Below are 18,910 nucleotides of genomic sequence, written 5' to 3' on the forward strand. Positions count from 1 at the left end.
GAGCGCCGCGCCCTGCCCGCAGCGGCGCGCCGGGCTGCCGGCCGGAGAGCGAACGGGACCCGCGGCCGCGCCGCCCGCCAGCAGCCTGCAAGCAGCCTCGTGGAGGGACCCGCGCTTGGCACCTGGCGGTTCTCCTGCTCATGCCACTGCCCCACGGGTGCCTCAATGGCAGGATCATGAAGTGTTTGACTTTCTTTCTTCTGCTTCCAGAGACCTTAAAGAAGTCCAAAAAGAGCGTGAAGTCAAACGGCAAGGTGCCAGCATGCTATGAGATAGTGCCCCTCTCCCTGAAGAAGAAGATGGCTGCAGAACTTTACCCTGCCAGCGCCAACACCAATATCGCAAACAGCAACGCCGCCGCCACCGCTGCCAACAGCAAGAAGAACGCGCTGCAGCTCCAGCAGAGCGCCCAGCCGCCCCCGCCGCCCCAGCTCCAGAACCTCAACAACAACAACTTGGAGAGCGCCAACTGGCAGTCCTTCCACCCCACGCTGCGCGAGAGGTAAGGGCCAGGCCCGCCGCCGCGGCCTCCCTGCCTCCGCCGGCCTCGCCGCCCACCTGCGCCAGGCGAGGTGCGAGGGCCGGGCCGCTGCGGCGAGGGCGGCCCAGGCCGCCGAGGACCGGACGGAGGCGGCAGCGTCGCGCGGGGGGCAGGCGGTGGGAGGCCGGCGTCGCGCGGGACCGGGTGGGCGGCTGCGGGCGACGGGCTGAGCCCGCTGACCTGGCCTCTTCGCCCTCCGAACTTGCAGGAACGCGCTGATGTTCAATAACGAGCTCATGGCTGACGTTCACTTCATCGTGGGCCCGCCAGGGGCATCCAAGAAAGTTCCTGCCCATAAGGTTGGTGCAGACAGTGTTGTACGGATCCCTGTCTCCCCCCCCCCCCTTAAAAGTAGGGTTACATTTTTCTAATTATGGTTCTCATCTAATCTCAGAAGTAATTAACGTACATCTTTAAAGAAAACTGCCTTAGACAGTTCCATGTCTCAACTGCTGCTTTTAAGTTTCCCTAAGTGTAGCGAGCACGTTCAGTTATTGCTGATACATACTGCTAAGGCTTCTCTTTCTTTATTTTACAGTATGTCTTGGCAGTTGGTAGCTCTGTCTTCTACGCTATGTTTTATGGTGATCTTGCAGAGGTCAAATCTGAAATCCATATACCAGATGTGGAACCTGCAGCCTTTCTAATCCTATTAAAGTAAGTGGCCACCACCAGTCTACTAATTATGTGGACATAATCAAAGTAGCTTACAAAATATATCTCTCAATTGGCACTGTGCAATATGCATGTGTTATTGTTTACTTAGCACACTGACACATACTGAATGTCAGATTGCTCACTGCCAGCAGATTTGACTATAGATTAATTTTTTTTTGTGGCCTGTATTTCATTTTCTTCCTAAGAAACCATATATAGAGAGAATTTTTTTTTCCCCCCCCTACCTAGATACATGTATAGTGATGAGATTGACCTGGAAGCTGACACGGTTCTGGCTACGCTGTATGCTGCCAAGAAGTACATTGTGCCGGCCCTAGCAAAGGCTTGCGTCAATTTTCTGGAGACGAGTTTAGAAGCAAAAAACGCTTGCGTCCTGCTGTCTCAGAGCAGGCTCTTCGAGGAGCCAGAACTGACGCAGCGCTGCTGGGAAGTGATTGATGCTCAAGCAGAAATGGCACTGAAGTCAGAAGGCTTCTGCGAAATAGATCAGCAAACACTAGAGATCATTGTAACCCGGGAGGCGCTCAACACCAAGGAAGTGGTGGTTTTTGAGGCTGTTCTCAACTGGGCAGAGGCTGAATGCAAAAGGCAAGGGCTGCCAGTTACGCCGCGGAACAAGAGGAATGTACTGGGAAAAGCTCTGTACTTGGTGCGGATTCCAACTATGACTTTGGAAGAGTTTGCCAACGGCGCTGCCCAGTCTGACATCCTTACCCTTGAGGAAACTCACAACATATTCCTATGGTACACGGCTGCAAACAAACCCAAACTAGAGTTTCCACTGACCAAAAGGAAAGGACTTGTCCCTCAGCGATGCCACCGCTTTCAGTCATCTGCGTATCGCAGTAACCAGTGGAGGTACAGAGGGCGGTGTGACAGTATTCAGTTTGCTGTAGACAAACGGATATTTATAGCGGGACTGGGTTTGTATGGGTCAAGCTGTGGCAAGGCTGAATACAGTGTCAAAATTGAACTGAAACGCTTGGGAGTGGTCCTCGCTCAAAATCTGACAAAGTTTACCTCTGACGGATCCAGTAATACTTTTTCTGTATGGTTTGAACACCCTGTGCAGGTCGAGCAAGATACTTTTTACAATGTAAGTGCTATTCTCGATGGCAACGAACTCAGTTACTTTGGGCAAGAGGGAATGACTGAAGTGCAGTGTGGCAAAGTGACATTCCAGTTCCAGTGCTCCTCGGACAGTACTAATGGGACTGGAGTACAAGGAGGACAAATACCTGAGCTCATCTTCTATGCATGATGCATTTCACTCTGTTTTCCAATACTGCTATGCACACTAAGGGATTTTTCCAATTTATTACAGAACTCTACAGCAGTATGGAATGTTATGCTACTTACCTATCTACTACTCCATCAGGCTATCAAATAAGTGAAGGAATGCTCTTGAATTTAATCTTATTTTATTTATTCATAAGCTATTTGACCTAATTAAGACTGCAACAAGCAGAAAAAATGTTAAATTTTGCACGTACTGTGCATTTATTTTGTATATAGATGACTAACTTGGAGACTGCAGCTGACTTAAACAGAATGTTCTAAACTAGAGCAGTTTATGAATCTGTGAAATATAAAACATTTTTACTTGCCCTAAATTCTGTGTACTTGATCATTGCTGATCCTATGGCTTGTGTCCRTTACTCTATCTACTGTTAAGGACAGTGATAATGCCATAGTCTGGCCCCTGTGTTGAGCGACAGAACACACAGCTATTACCACCACTGCAGAGGTTTCCTGGCCAGGTACCTGAAACTACCCTACTGCAGGAAGAAGGAAGCTGCCACATGTAACCAAAGTTGATTAAAGTCATCCTGTGGTTATATCTGAATGGTTAAGATGTCCATTCACACTATGCTTTTAGCATCTTCAGCACTTACTGTTTGCTAGGCAATTTGAGGTTAAGGTGACACTTGCACCTGTCAAAGTGCAACAGACTTGAACAGAGATATAGCTGAAGCCTAATACAGTGACAGGTTTTGTTGCTGATTTAGCCAAGAGCTATAATAGTGACAGCCACAAATCTAAATACACATCACATGCTCACATTTAGGAGCAGACATGAGAGAAATAGCCAGGTTCACTCAATGTATTAATACATTATTAAGTTTGCTCAAAATTACTAATTATAAGACACCACCTTAAAAGCTGCTGGGTCTTTTCCTCTATCAACATATGTAGTCCCTCCTATATGCTATTAGTTATCACTTTATAGTTAACATACATCAGTTTTCTCAAAGACTGGTAAAAGCAGGTGTTTTCCTGAAGTATCTGACAATCATTACGAATGAGCCAATGGGAAATACTGAACATTCTTTATAAATTTCTTGCAATGACCTTGGAAAGAGTACTCAGATAGCAGTCTAAAACAGTGGGGTTTTTCCCCTGCATGCATAATAGGTACCTCTGCATCTCATTGGGGGGGTTGCCTGCTTTCTCCTACACTGTTGTATATCATTAATTTTCACCTTGAAACTAAACCGCAATGAAATTCTTGCTGTTCTCACTTAAGAAAAAAAAAAAGTGACAATGAAAAATAGGCAGAGAACTGAATTCTTGAAAACAAGGGGAGCTTTTTACTGCAAGCAAGCCAGCTCACCATGACGGCTGCTAGCTGTTCCCTGCCATATACGATCTGGATACTGTTATGACAATGCTCAGTATGTGCAAGGCAATTTCTCTTGCTGGAAACTAAGAGAGCAGGAATGCAGTTATGTGACCAACTGAGAAAATGTGAAGATGTATGTGCGTGCATGTGTTGTTCTTGGGTACAAAGACATGCAATTCTCTCAGTATAGGCTGAAGAGAGTGGGAGTGAGAGTGGGTAAAGATACAGGAGAAAAATTCCTGAACAGAGGTGGGTAACAGTCACAAGACCTCTCTATAAACTTGCCCTTTTCACTGGAATTGGCATGAATTCCCTTGGCTTAAAAGCCACAAAGTTTAGCAGAGTATTGAAATGTGACGAGTATGCACTATTGCCTCAGTTATKAGCACCAAATCCAGCTTTTAACGCAGTAAAACCTGCCTTCCTATCACAGTGCGTTATTATTTCAATTATGATATTAATTAAAAAGTTAAACATTTGCAAAAGTTGCTCCTCGTTTCCCATCAAGCCACTTGTAATTCAAGTGCTGATCATCTCAGCTACAGGTGACGGACAAATACTAAGTTTGGCAAATATTTATCTAATGCTGCATCTTTGTCAAACTGAAGWTTGACAGGCTTGTGTAAGCTCATAAAAAAACACAAGTTTGTGATGCATTAGCCCATTGTCTCATTATGGCCTAAACTACTCCCAGAAAAAGCAACAAAATTAACTGTAAAAGAAAATTGCATCTAGCTCCCAGAGTCTTCTATAAAGACAACCAGGTCCCCATGGCCAGCATCACTTTTATACCTGGACTGATTATAGCTTCATTTTAAGTTACCTCTTTAGTATATAAAACACAATACTATGCATATACACATAYATATGGTTTTTAAAAGTAACCATGCAGAAAATATACCCAAATATTCAAAAGTCAACTCAAAAAAAAATACCTATAGCTGGAGCATTTATGCAGAGTTCTCTGGCCAACAGAAGGAAAGTTTTTCCCAGCACATAGACATTCACCTATTAAAAGACAAAAAGCATTATTTAAATCTTAAACCACAAATATTTTAATAGACTATTTATGTGGAGAGGAAAAACTACTTTTGAAATCTTAAACAATCTGCTTTAGAAAAAATTAAAGTAATGCAAGTCATAGGTACAGAATAATACAGGTGCTTGTCAAAATCTGCACAATGTCGAATTGTAAATGAAAGCACAAGTTTATACTAAAAGAATTACAAAAAGTTGTTCGTTATGCTCTTCAGTGGACTGTGTTGTTCTTAATTACTTGGACAACTTTTCAGTTGTCACCTAATACTTAAAGCATTCAATAGACTTYAACATAATATCAGTATACATAAACTGTCGTTTATCTCATAACAAAACCTGAGCAAATAATCACACCTGAGTGCAAATTTCAGCTGTGTATAATCATGTGAGGTGGGATAATTAAGCATTGCACAAACACCAAACTGTTCTGCCAAAGGAAGGAGTGGTGCTACGCGCCCTGAGGATATTGTGYTGTTTCTTATTGGTTGGACATTGCCCCAGCTCACCCTACGTAATAAAATAAACCAAAACAAACCAAGCTCAGACACGACTGCCAAAAAGCCAGGCCCAGGGCCCCGCTCCCGTCCCCTCCTTGCTCCGCCGCTGCGCTGGGCAGGGGGASCAGAGGGAAGGAGTTACTCTCCATACTCTGCTTCCTAATTTATGGCATGGGCAACTACGCTTGCATTTTAAGGTCTGAAGAAGTTTCATTTCACTATTTTAAGATGTGTTTTTGCAGCYAGCAAGAAAGGCAGGATTTACTTCAGTTCCTGAAGAGCCCCGAACGCTCCCACGAAGCTCCACGCGCACCTTGCTGCCCCAAGGCATAAAAAAAGGTTAAAGTCAGACGGTATAAAAAACTCCAGCCTCCTACACTGCAAACAAATAGACTTTTTTTTTCTTTAAGACAGTATATACTCTATTGCTTTTATGCAACAGAACTGCCCCTCTTTCCTATGCCCAGATAACGAAGGTGTTTACAAAGGAATCAATTACACAACGGTGTTGTTGATTATTCTACCAGCCTATGGAAATACAAAACCCCTGTTACTGGGTATTGTATTTCATTTTCATAAACGTGCTTTAAAAACATTAGTTTAAAAGCATATTCYCCTCCCAAATGTGCAGATGCTCCTACCCAGCTAGTAAAAATACTGACATGTTTTCACCTAGTCTTGCACTTAGAATTTTTATGTGGAAAAATTTTAACATGAATTTTTCTTTATGTRAATTCAAACAAAAACAGCACTTTGAAGAAGTCTTTTGAATTATCATATAACCTGAAAGTGATTGTTCAGTCAAGTGTAGATGATGTTAATTCACTCTGTAATGCAGTGGAAAGCGTTAAATATCCTTCATACTTTGACTGACCAATGGTGAGACTGGCCTAGAAATACAAAATTATAGTCTTAAATTTTACTATCTTTTTTTCCTCCCCTATGAAATGCCAGACAAGATCAAAATATTCTTCTATGGAAAGGAAGTGATCAAAATATATCCTTTGAACAAGGGGCGTATTTCATAGCTATTAAGTCACAGAAATTATACTGGAAAAAAAAAAAAGCATCTGCTTAATCCAGCATTTCCTATAGGAGTTTGAGAGCATGTGACATTCCGTGAGCCACAGAGATAAAACAGACATTGCTAAAGCAAAATATCTGCAGTGTTTCAGTTGGCTTTAGATGTTCTAGATTCACTGCAAGTTTGGGGTGGTTTGTTTTGACCTTTGTGTAAAAATATTAACATAGAGAGTGGGGTTTTTGGCTGTCATTCCAGCCTTCTTAGTTGGCTAACCCAGTTACTATAAATCTTAAACTTCATCGCTTGGATCTTTTTCTGCAAGAAGGATTTCACTGCACAAATCAATAAAGTTACTTCAGTAGAGCCAAGCACATGTGATGTTTCCATCAGAGGCTTCACAAACTTATCTAGTTCTTTCATTTTAGTCCACAAAAAAACCCTCAAATTCAGACAAGTATTTATCCCTCCTGCTTTTTTGCCAGGTTATCCAAATCTCTCATGTGTGTTCCCATCTAACCATGTCRCTCTATAGCAAACTCCTCCCAAGCAACATTTCCATAAATGTACTCAAAGAACAAACAAACGCAAAGAGACACAAGGAAGCTTTTTTTTTAAAGTGAGGTTCTAACAATCAAAGTGGGAGTTGAATTAAATCTAAAGTGGAGACAAATGCATTATAAAATTGCCCTATGACCAATTTTTATCTTCCTGTCCTTGGTTTAAAAGTCTCTAGATCCATGGTCTATTTGAGAAGTAATGTACTTAAATGTAACCTACTTTCCCACTTCACCCACATCGTCAGAGTTTTACAACTGACTTCAAGGTGTAGGCAGTCCATTTATACAAAACAATAAATTCAAATAGAAATGGCACAAAGGGAATTTCTTTTTTCTTTCCTTTTTTTTTTTTGGATCACAAATGCAAGTTTCTTGCAGTGTCTGGTTGCTATCAATTTATAAAGGAAGTACGACACGCAGTGGATTACATGCTATATATTGTTTCCTTCATAAAGGTCATGTATTTTTAATCCCAGTGTAAAGCCACAAGAAGAATGAGGAATATTTAAGTGGTTCCAGTTTTCCTGGCAAATTTGTACTAAGAGATACTTCAGGCACGCTAAAAGAATGTATTTCTCATCTTGAAAAATTATCAAATGTTCAGAGTTTCTGGGGCATTCCTCATAAACAACTTAAAGACAGCATAAAGCTCAGCCAGGAATCTGTAACAGTGCTGTACTGCTGAAGCAGGATGTCTAGGAACCGTTTTAGCRGAAAAAGGCCCTTTCACTAAAATTTGATGTCGCTGTCACCAATTTGAACTATCGCACACACACACATCCTGTGTAATATATGATGAGATTTATGACTGATAAGTAAAGATAGATATCTTTAGTGTCATCATTTGTATTTATGCTTTTTGCATTCTACTAAGCTTAGAAAATTAAAATTGGCCTCTAAATTAATTCTTTTAATTTCTATTCCTTCCTTCATTAAGAGCTTCTTATGAAAATTCATATACTCCAATCCATAGAAAGCTCAGTCCTCCAAATTTAGAACCATGTGATATTTGCATACATAAAACCTAGTTTTACACGAGTCTTTAGTATGGTGAATAAACAAAAATGCTCTTCTAAAAGGATGTCTCTGGCTTAGACTTGAATTGGTACAGCCTTAAAGCTGACCACATAAACTTCCGTCTCTCTTCTCTACTTCTTTTACAAGGATCATACTGAAAAAACAGTATTTTCCCAAATTCTCCCAAATTACAATTGTCAAAATAAAGTGTAACATTAGTTTTACAGACTTTCACAAGACCTGTGCTCTCTGCACTGCTTGCATATTTTGACAGATATTAAAATTTCCTAAACTTCAAGCAATCACTAGGCTTGAGCATTAATATCCAAAACAATGAAGAGTGGCAGCACCCTCTTTGAAAAGGAATGTTTAAAAACACCTGCATACCATGATAGCTTTTACCACATTCTTTTATATTCAGTCCCCATTTAAAGGGATCCAGTTATAAACATATGGACCTACCACTGCGAGGTTCTTTTTCAATAAAGATTCTGCAGCAGGAAGGCACCTTTCAGGGAAAAAGTATGTGCTTACCAAAGCACAGCAAAACGAGCCATTTTTACCCCTGAGCTCTTACAGGAGAACTTAAGAGTCTGTAAGACATTGTTCTCTACCGATAGTTAATTTCTGCTCATGTGATAGCTATACTTTATTTTAGTTAAAAGCAGCCATTGCAGAAGAGATGGCTTTCAATTATTTAGTTACATCTTTTGTAGAAATATCCTCCTACTTATTATACTCTTTGCCCTTCACACTAAATTATTTTTCAGAGACACAGTCATTTCATATCCGTCAGTCATCAGATGCCGACTGTAAAGGGACACTCCCACGGGAGGTGGGGGGCAGCRCTTTCTTCTCTTCAATCACTTCTCCCCTTTCATAATTTCTATAATTTTCTTCCACATCATACCTGATGTGGTCACAAACACCAGTCTACTTCCACTTTTGCAAATAATTATAAATACTTCCATTCCAGGAACAAGGGAATTCAACTGTCGATCTAACATATTCCAGAAYTTAAAACTCTTTGGAAAACAGAGTCACGCATTCATACCGTTACCAGATCGCTTTACCTTCCCAAACGCAACAATCAATAATGCTGTAAGCATGCTCAAGCAAAAACATTTGATAAGTTCCCTAAATTCATAAATAAACACCCTTTCCCTAGGAGCAATTTTCAAGAAGGCTTTGCAAGATCACGGGGTGGCATCCTGCAAAAAGGCTGCAAAGGCTGGCAGTGGTTAAGGTCTTCTGTCTCTCGGAAAGACGAAGCCTGGGCAGTTGGAGCTCGCTGCGAATTCACACCGCGAAACATCCATGGCTGCTTGCCTAAATAATTAAGCAAGCATGAAAAGCAAATGAGTTTTTAAGGAGAGTGGCTGTTGCTGGGGAAAGAGGCACCTGTGGTTATTTGATTCATTATTAACACTTCTACTATAGTAATGCCTGAAGGTCCCAACCAGGTTGTTTAAATTAACTCAATCAACATACAAATTTGCATAGGGGCAATAAAGGCAAATGCAGTCAACACGTTAATATCTTTAAATGAACAAAGAGTATTAAAAAAMCAAAGCAAATGAGTAACTTCTTTAAAAATTATTCTATTTTACCCTTCTCCACACAATAAGCTGAAGCTTCTYTTTTTTGGTCCATACCTCAACCAGAACATTTCATTTAACCCCAAAAGATACACAATGCATGAAACTACAAGCATGTACCAAACYCAGCTTGTCAGACTGCAGTTCAAGAAGAGACACCAATCCAAATTCAGCAGCTTGCTCTCAAGCTATGCTGCAAAGCATTGCCTTCAGTCTGGGGCCTCCTACGGGAGAGTCTGCTTCTGCTCATCACATATGCTGTAGTCCTCATATTCTTCCTCCAACACCACAGCGGTACAGTAAGCCTTATAATACCAATTATGCAAGAAAGTAAAAGAATGATTTGTGACAAACATAGAGGAATCAGGGAGGCCAATGCTGCTTCAAAATCTACAGGTTTCCAAAAATAGCTCACAATGAAGATCCTTCTGGACAAAAAGACACTGTTACTTGACTGGACAACCTGAAGAGAAGGAAATAGGGTCTTGAGAGTAAAGTTTTGAAGTGGAAGAGAAACTGAGAAAAATCTAGACCCATTTATTAATTTTCACTTCTTGTGCACCCTCTTCCCTTATCTAGAATCGACAGATAATTCAGGTTGGAAGAGAGGTCTCTAGCCCAACCTCCTGCTCAAAAGCAGGGTTAGTTATGAGATCAGACTAGGTTGCTCAGGGTCTTGAAAACCTCCAAGGACAGAGACTTCAAAACCACTCTAAGCAACCAGTTTCAACATTTGACCGTTCTCATGGTAAAAAACCTTTCCTTGATGTCTCTCATTTCAATTTATGTCCGTTGTTACTCATCCTCCTGCCTCACATTGCTATAAAGAGCCTGGTTCTGCCTARCATCTTTTCAGTAAGCATTAGCCTTATTTAACAGCAGGACACACTGAAAGCACAATAAAAATGATATTCTATTGTGCAAAAATCGGAGACCAAAGCATGGCCAACATCTCTTCCTGAAGTCTTTTATGACCACATTGCAAAGACTGTAACACTGGAGATGACAAAAAAAAAAAAAAAAAAAAAAAAAAAAAAAAAAGAGAGAGAGAGAGAGAGAGCGGGAAACTGGCATTTCCCATGATTAGAAAGACAACATTTTATTACACTGAGATCAAAACTTCAGCCAAGTCATCCTCCAGGTGGAAGGAACGAAGGTGCTCTGAAACATATGAATAAACCCAAGCTGTACAAAAGTTGGGCCAAGGCTGGACAAGCTTCTCAACTCTCCTAAACAAGCAAGGCCTGTCAGTTAGACTGGAGTAACAAAAACGGAAACAAAAGGCTTGATTATAGACCTCTCTAAAGACTATATTTGCAAGTAAAATGCAGTATCTGAAAATACAAATGAGTACTCTCCGAGAAAGAGAGCAATGACTGATCATGCTTCCAACTCGATCAACATGCAGCATGATCCTTCACGCTGTACCAGAAAGGAGCCTGATTTGCAGAAGTGGTCTGTACATTTTCAGATCATAATGCTTTAAAGTCTAAATGCACCAGAGGCATATTGACTCTGACAACACTTTCAACAGAAATTTCCAGGACAGAGGACATATCTCACCTGGAGAGAAGATGGGAGATTAAAATGTCAAAAAATTGGAAGTGCAAAAATAAAAAATAAATAAAAAATAAATAAAAGGTCATTTTGTGACCAAGCTGCTATCCATTTTGAAGTCCCAAAAACTGGTACAAAACGTAATTATTGTTCTCCAGTAGAACGAACCAGACTCCCACGTCTCAGTCGTCCCTATAGGAGGAAAGCTGATAATGACTTCTTAACCATACATTGTCCATTAACAATGAAAAATAAACTAGCCCCTTTGTTGATAATTTTTTGCAGCATAATGCTATGCTAAAAGCATGCTATACTGTATAGGAAGGCTTTTTAATTTTTGTGTGGAGAATGGAGGACCAAATCCTAAAGCAGCTTTACAAAGACAGGAAGAGAGGTTGTAMAAGAGGCACAGACCAGAGCCTAGGAGGCCACACTTAAGATCAAACCCTCTTTTTTTGTTTTGAAAAGCTAAAGCCAGCAATAAGAGAGGAAGAACACATGTATCATATAGGTCATGAGACAAAAAATGCCTTGCAGGCAACACCAGGCGCTAGCCTTCTCCATATCAGCCTTACTTTTAGCCACCCACCTCTCTGAGGTCACGAGTCTCAGCTCTCCCCGTACCTGCAAGCCCCTGGTCGGCGGTCGCCGAGGCAGAGGGAGCAGCACGGCACAGCATTTATTGCCCCTGCTGCGAGATGCTAAAGGAAGCAATGGATGGCCTTTTCCACTGGCTTTCATTTATCCTCTCTGCTGGTAGCTGGAGAGTTGGGAGGCTTACTTTTGTTTTTCTATCAGATGAAGAGATACATGAAAGGTTGTTGTGCCTTTTTTTTTTTTTTCCCTCCAAATGTACTGGAATAAACTTCAAGGTATTCTGTAATTTTCTCAGCAGCCTCTATGAAGAGGCTCCATAAGGCTTTACTTAGCAACGTTCTTCAGAAAATTTCACCTCCAGCAGCAGCAGAGCTGCCTCGAGTAGAAAATTCTACAGAAAAACTCAATTTGCTAGTAGCATCTAAGCAAGATTTAGTGATACTCAGCAGTAACTCATTTTTTTTTTAGACTTTCAAATGTCATTTTTTCCGGACAGGAAATTAACATCTTTCTCATTTGCGACCAAGAAAAACAATTACCTGGACCAGTATTATGYATTTTGGATATACAAGCCAAAAAAAGTTAATATTTTAGAAAGATAATGCCACTGCTACTACTTTCTTTTTCTTTAATGACAGCYTTATCCCAGCTTCAGAGAGCTGTCCTTGAAAAAGATACTTCAAGGTAATACTACGGTATAGCAAATTAATTCCTTCTCTTTCCTAGGCATGCAATCTTTCAACAAAGACTGATCTAAAGCAAAATCTACCAAAGCTTTCTGCCAGAGTAGTAACTGTTTTGCCACCAACTTCAAAGAAAACTGAAGCAGCAAAAGCTAAGAACACCTAGGAAGCCCTTTGCAGGTAGCTTAACTTCATTTTAGCCATGTATATAGTTGATCGGGGAGGTAAGGAGCCAAAAAAAACAAAAAAACAAAAAAAACAAGCTCCAGAGGAAAACAAAACAAAAAAACAGAATCAAGAGAGGACCTAAAAAGCTCTTTAATGCATTCTTAAAAAGGACTTTTGTTTCTGGCTCACTAAAGATAATAACGACATTTAAGATTCTTGTTTACTCAGATTCATCTCTGAAGCAGCTAGAAAGTGAAGAACATCAGAAATTACAGACAGTTAATATTTAAATTGTGCTGCTGCTTTTTCCTCTTTCCAGAAATGATTATTTCCATGCTACTAATATATTTCTGGCTCTCCTGTCTCTTCAGTTACCCCTCTTTAATCTTCTGCTCCTCATATTCCCCATCTCACCACCTTTTCTGGCTGGAATGCATAGGAAAAAAGGAAAAAAAAAAAAAGTGACTCTTTGCCCCTTCTCCCCCGCAGATGCAATACTTCTGCATTCTTCATATTCTGTGAACAGTCTTCATATTACTGTGATTATCCTATTTCATAACAATTGGTATGAAAAATCACCAGTGTTTAAAAGAAAATAAACCTCCCATCCTACACATGCAGTATTTGGTTATAAATAATCAATATTAATTCAATGAGAATTTGGAAGAAATAAAAAAAAGTTGGTAATTCTAAGACTTGAAGATTCATTTGGTTACCGCAATTCCAGCAGATTCCTTTAAGCAATAAATAGGCTTCAGAGGGATGCCTTTTACAAAGACAGCTGGGAAGACAAAAATAGATACAACTAACCTACTCACATTGTATGTAAAACAGTTTCAACATGGAGAAGGAGAGTAAGACAGCTTACATCAATAAGAGCTTTCTATTTCCACATACAGAGCAAGTACACATTTCTCTTAAAATACATGTTACAAAGCATGTCTCTCTAGCGCACTAATCCATTTATACAGTATTACCTATCAAAAAAAGTTATTTCTGTCTTCAACAACTGTTATTTTAAAAACGTGTAACATCTGACACTGTGCCATTGCAATGACCTTGATGGAAGGATCATACTAATCACTGATGCATTATTAGTAACATTAAAAACAAAAATATTTGATGTTTAATTTTGCTTAATAATTACCCTCATTTACAAACCCAGTGATTTTCCCATTCAGAATTTTTCGATATAAGTTAAACACCCTAAATAGCCCGTAGTGACAGCTCTTTGCTTGCAATTAACCTTAAAGTTTAACAATTCAACAAAAGTTACAAACAAAAATAGATACAATACCTGAAGAAGGTCACTGAGGTCGAGTAACATGTCTGTGAAGAAGTCAAGGAATATAATGCTTGTTAAATCCGACAGCGTTTGTTCGTTTTATTACCAACCCCAAAAAGGGAGCACTAAGCCCGGGTTTAACTGAAGCACGGCAGACGTGAAGCACAGACTGGCACCTGGGTGCTAACGGGGAGCACCAGTCCCRCTCCGGAGGGAATCCCGCCGGCAGGAGCTCCCGGCACGGCACGGGTTGTGCACGTCGGACGACGGTCTGGAAGGACAGGCCAACACTTTGAGCGACTTGCAGCTACCCACCACATACTGCACGCTAAAGAAGACCCAATAGTAATAAAAAACAAGAATAGTAATGAGATAGAGCATGCTCACGCTTCATTTAAGACACGTAAAGCATCACCTGACTCCTACATGCTCAGGATGCCAGGATCCCGTTATACAGAGGAAGGGATGGAAGAGCAAACTAGGAAAACTGCAGTGCGTTTCTTTTGCCCTCCTCCGCGGGGAGCTGCCGAGGAGGAAGGAAGCGAACGCCGCGTCGGGACTCTCTCCCCGACCAGCAGAGTCGGCCCYGAGCTCCTGCTTCCCCATCATCCTGCCGCATGGCCGAGAAAAGACGAGGTCGCAGTCCACTATTCCTCACGGGCCCGCTCGGAGCTCATAACCGTTCCAAAAGGAGCCCAAACCACTATAATTTTCCATTAGACTTTACTGGGGTTAAGCACATGTATACACTGTCTTAGTAATACCTAAGAAGGAGGAAAAAGAAAGCAGTAAGCTTAAGGGGCAAAGGTGGCTCTCTCACTGATGTCCAAGTCGCAATCGCATGCCCATTTTGATATCGGCGAGCCAGGTGCRGCTTACGTGCTGTAAAGGAGCTCTGGTTTTACGATTAAAAGGAGTGTCAAGGTAAAATGTGAGACAGACAGACAGACAGACAAAGGACACGTCCATGGGGAGGGTGTACGTGCATTTCTATATAGCAATGTTTTAAGAAATCCAGTATCGAGGAACATAGAAATAGCTGCAAGTTACCTCAGTGTAATTTGGTACATTTTGGTAATGTAAGGATCAGTGTATACACTTTTTAAAGTATACCAGACTAAGACGCCACAGATTTTCCCTAGATATTATCAGCTGTGGAAGAGGAATAATTCGGATAATGTAATCAGTGTATATATAAACATTTGTCTCASTAAGAAGTTTTATCCTTGAGCACTTCTATCCTTAGTTTGCATTTAAAATCGTATGAATTTAGTATTCCAATCTTGTTATAAAATTCAGTACATCGTATTATGTTAGTATTATTAGGTGAAAGTGAATTTTAGCATTAAAAAACATCCTAGTAGTGTATTTAATTAGGGGAAATCTTAGTAATTCTCTGAAAAAATCCAAAATCCATTATAGAAAATATTTCACAAAACATTAATCTTAACAGTTAATTAAGGAAATTTCTTAAAAAAAAAAAAAATCCATAAGAAAAAATAGTGCTGAGAAACCTAAACAGAACAGTACTGAATTCAGTGCAAGTTTTTGGTCATAGGAGTGACAAAGGAGGAAATGGAAAGAGTTTAATAATAAAATTGCTAAGGAACCCTAATTACTGACAGCTCACGAAGGAGGGAAGCCCACAGGCTTTGGGCTCACCYRGCCTGAGGGGCTGAGGCCCCAGAGTCAGCACYGAGCTGCCCCGGAGTCGCTCTATGGGCGCTGGAGAGAGAGGAGCAGAGAGGAGGAGAGARTCGGCGTCAGAGCCTAATCCAGGTCCTAGGTGAGCTAGAAAGCTAGATTTCTAGCCTGGGCATTTCAGGTAAAGCCATAAAATCTGTACACTAAAGTATTCTTCATCCTCACCAAACTGTTAAAAATATCCTGGTGGAAGACCTACACTTAACAACACATTACGAGTGTTCAGGCTATATTACTTTAAAAAAATTAAAAATTAAAAATTAAAAAATAATCCGATCTTTTGTCCAAGTAAGGAGAAACAGAGAACACACTGCATGCAGTTGCAGGCACAAAAGATCAGAGCTAACAAGTTGGGAAACTCGCTTGCAGGATTCAGATAGCTTTGCAGCAATTTYGAGCTCTACTACAGATGCTTAAGCTACTGTCGCTTTGCTCCCTAAGCGTCCACTGAAATTGTAAGCAAAGGTCAGGGTAAAAATGTGGCATTTCTGGATTTCATTTAAGGTAGCCTCCAGCGAGCGCGCTGGGCGATTAGCTGCGTAGCTGCCAGAGCGAAGCAAAAGCAGAGGGGAAACTTGAGTCATGCAGTAGCAAGGGGCTGGCCCTTGCTGCGAGCGCTGCGAGCACAATTATCAGCAGGAAGTAGTTGTAAAAACAGGCAGTTGTTTTCAGACTCCTTTTTAGAGCTGGAACAGAGCGAGAGAACATACAACAACAGCTGAAAACAGCAGATAAAACTTAATATGTATTTAAAAAATTATATAATCATAAGATAAATGTTTTCTTTGAAGCAGGAAGAAAACAGTAATACTTTTGCGTGCACAGAACGCCAGCGCATGGAAAAGTTCTCAAAGGGATAGAAAGCTACTGATACTGCAGATATACACATACAAAATAACAGAATATAAACACAAAGGAGCTTCGGTTATAAATGGACGCAAGTGAAAAAAAAACAAGTCTCCATACTTCAACCATTTCAACTGCTTTTCTCTCACTGTTTATTTTTTAACCCAGCTTCACCACGGTATGCAATTGATTACCCATCACTGGAAATTTTTAAATCAAAGTGAGATGAATCTAAAAGCTTTACTTCAGAAGATTTAATTCAAGAGACTCCTTTGACCAATGTGATGCAAGAGGTCAAAACACTCCCTTGCTGCCCTTATAATCTAGTAATCTGTGGATAATGTGAAGGCACAATGAATCACAGCAATAATGATCTCATTCTCAGCACCACAGGAAACAAAAGTTCACGATGAAATGAAAAGTACCGGAAAACTAAAACCCAAAATACCAAAACAAATATGCATTTGTCCTTAGACAGGCCTATGTTTTATATATTCCAGCAATTCTAAAGTATTTATATGCAGCAAAATCCCTTTGGATTTCAGTACTGTCATTTCCCAGGAGCAAGACTGCCATTTGGCAGAGTTATATGCAGACACGCAGGAATAACTGTGCAAGATCTTTCAATAACTGTGAACATCTTTTAAAGTAACAACCATAGCTTAAGTAGAGTTGTTCCCTCTCCTAAAAAATATTGCCTTAGTTTTAACGTCTGACAGAAGCTACAATAATCAGGACACTCTCGGACAGATAATTTCATGCTACTGCAGCAGAATTCTTGCACTACAGTAGCCTGTCGTATTTAGGAGACACAAGCACATAGGAACAGCATGGGCAAGGCAGAAAGTCTGGTATTTGAATTTTTTTTTTGCTTTTGTATATTAGTCTCAAAACTGTTACTTATATTTTAAACCTATTTGAAAAAGCAGGCCCACCTCTGAAAGGAGACTAATGCCTAAGGAAGCAGGGCTGCGATCCATTCAGCAGAAATGTGGCATCAGTGAAAGCTGCGCTGTCCGCTGGTGAAACATTACCTTTTTGCATTTGAAACCAGGATGCTTTCTATCACTAACAAAAACTATTGACAGATCCATTAAATATATAAAATATAAAAATATGAAGTCTCTCTCTGTATTGAACAACAGCAATTCAGCTGGTTGCAAACAAGAAAGCAAAGATTAATAAGAAATTTGAATGAAAAGCCAAAAAGAAAAAATCTGAATATTATATAGAATTTTTTTTCCAAATTCTAAATCAAACAAAGTAGTGGTAATTTCAATGTTATGGTCCTGTATAAGCTACATAGAGATGGGAACTTTGCAGAAGCACTTAGGATATAAGCACATGGAGATACAACAAAGGGTGGGTTGACAAAGAAGTGGAGTGATACCAGGATGGAAAACTAGTGACAGCATTTGACTGACCCCAAACCCAGTTTTTCATTTTCCAGTTCAAACCAAATCAAAAAATTGCCTTTCCATATTTTCATACAGCAAGTGAATTTCTCATTATGACTTATCACAATTAAATCTGTGTTGCTTTAGAAACTTTCCACATGTTTATTTAGCAATTAAATAAAACTGGCTGACAACACTAATTGCTTAAAGTAAACATTTCTCTTCCCAACTACACTGAATTAACAGGATTAGAAAAATAATAACCAAAACCAATTCTTTTGTAGAAAACTCATGTCTTATAACTCTAATAAAGCTTTTAGGCTAAAACCCTRTGGAGCAAGTTTCCAAAGCTTCCTAAGTTTGCAATTTTGTCCATGCAAAATGGAAGCRCACACAGCACAGGCTACACTTGAGTATATCAATAAACAGAGCACTTAACAAACCCAACTGGTAAGCACAAATGCCATTTTCATAACATGCTCATTTTATTTAYGTGCAGATAAATGGATGGGCAAAAGGAGGACTGCATTTTGGCGTCTGTGTGCTTGTTTGTTTTCTTTTCTTTTCATATAACTGCATGTCTGTATTTCATAGAATTATCTTCTAAAATGCCTAACCGCTAAGGGACAAAAAGGGCTGCTGCACTCCTTCCCCCGGGACATCCATGTGTTTCGCTAGTAGTTCCTTTTCATTCCATGGAGCTCCTTGGCCTTAATAGTTATGAGAAAGTTAGTCATATTGATTCAGCATTGTACAATAACCTAGGTAGATCTATTAAAAAGCAGACAGACATTTAGCCCACCTGCTCTTATGGCTTTACCTGAAATGCCCAGGCTAGAAATCTAGCTTTCTAGCTCACCTGGGACCTGGATTAGGCTCTGACGCCGATTCTCTCCTCCTCTCTGCTCRTCTCTCTCCAGCGCCCATAGAGCGACTCCGGGGCAGCTCGGTGCTGACTCTGGGGCCTCAGCCCCTCAGGCCAGGTGAGCCCAAGGCCTGCAAGCTACGTTAAACTTCAGGCTCCCAAATGCATGTACAAATCCAGYCCTCACAAAATTAATGCTGTAGCTTTTCTTACTAATTGTCTTCAGAGTCATTGC

General features: G+C 40.4%; 2 protein-coding genes across 3 annotated transcripts in view; one reads left to right on the top strand and one right to left on the bottom strand.

The window, feature by feature from the left end:
- Nucleotides 1–18,910, bottom strand: part of BRF1 (BRF1, RNA polymerase III transcription initiation factor subunit) — a 162,505-nt gene that overhangs the window by 92,295 nt on the left and 51,300 nt on the right. The window contains exons 4-5 of one of the 2 annotated variants that reach the window (XM_026088659.1): nucleotides 13,876–13,907; nucleotides 4,778–4,850 (exon numbers count right to left, since the gene is read on the bottom strand). In XM_026088659.1, the coding sequence (XP_025944444.1) occupies nucleotides 4,778–4,850; nucleotides 13,876–13,907 (105 nt within the window). Of the gene's footprint in view, nucleotides 1–122; nucleotides 215–4,777; nucleotides 4,851–13,875; nucleotides 13,908–18,910 lie in introns of those variants that run through there. The other variant, XM_026088655.1, reaches the window with a different exon arrangement.
- Nucleotides 84–2,832, top strand: BTBD6 (BTB domain containing 6). Its single transcript, XM_026088653.1, has 4 exons — nucleotides 84–502; nucleotides 750–840; nucleotides 1,080–1,198; nucleotides 1,448–2,832. The coding sequence occupies exons 1-4, from the start codon at nucleotides 141–143 to the stop codon at nucleotides 2,478–2,480; spliced, it is 1,605 nt and encodes a 534-aa protein (XP_025944438.1). The 5' UTR covers nucleotides 84–140; the 3' UTR covers nucleotides 2,481–2,832.

Source organism: Apteryx rowi, unplaced genomic scaffold, assembly GCF_003343035.1.
Source record: "Apteryx rowi isolate R43461 unplaced genomic scaffold, aptRow1 scaffold_78, whole genome shotgun sequence".
NCBI classification, from domain to species: domain Eukaryota; kingdom Metazoa; phylum Chordata; class Aves; order Apterygiformes; family Apterygidae; genus Apteryx; species Apteryx rowi.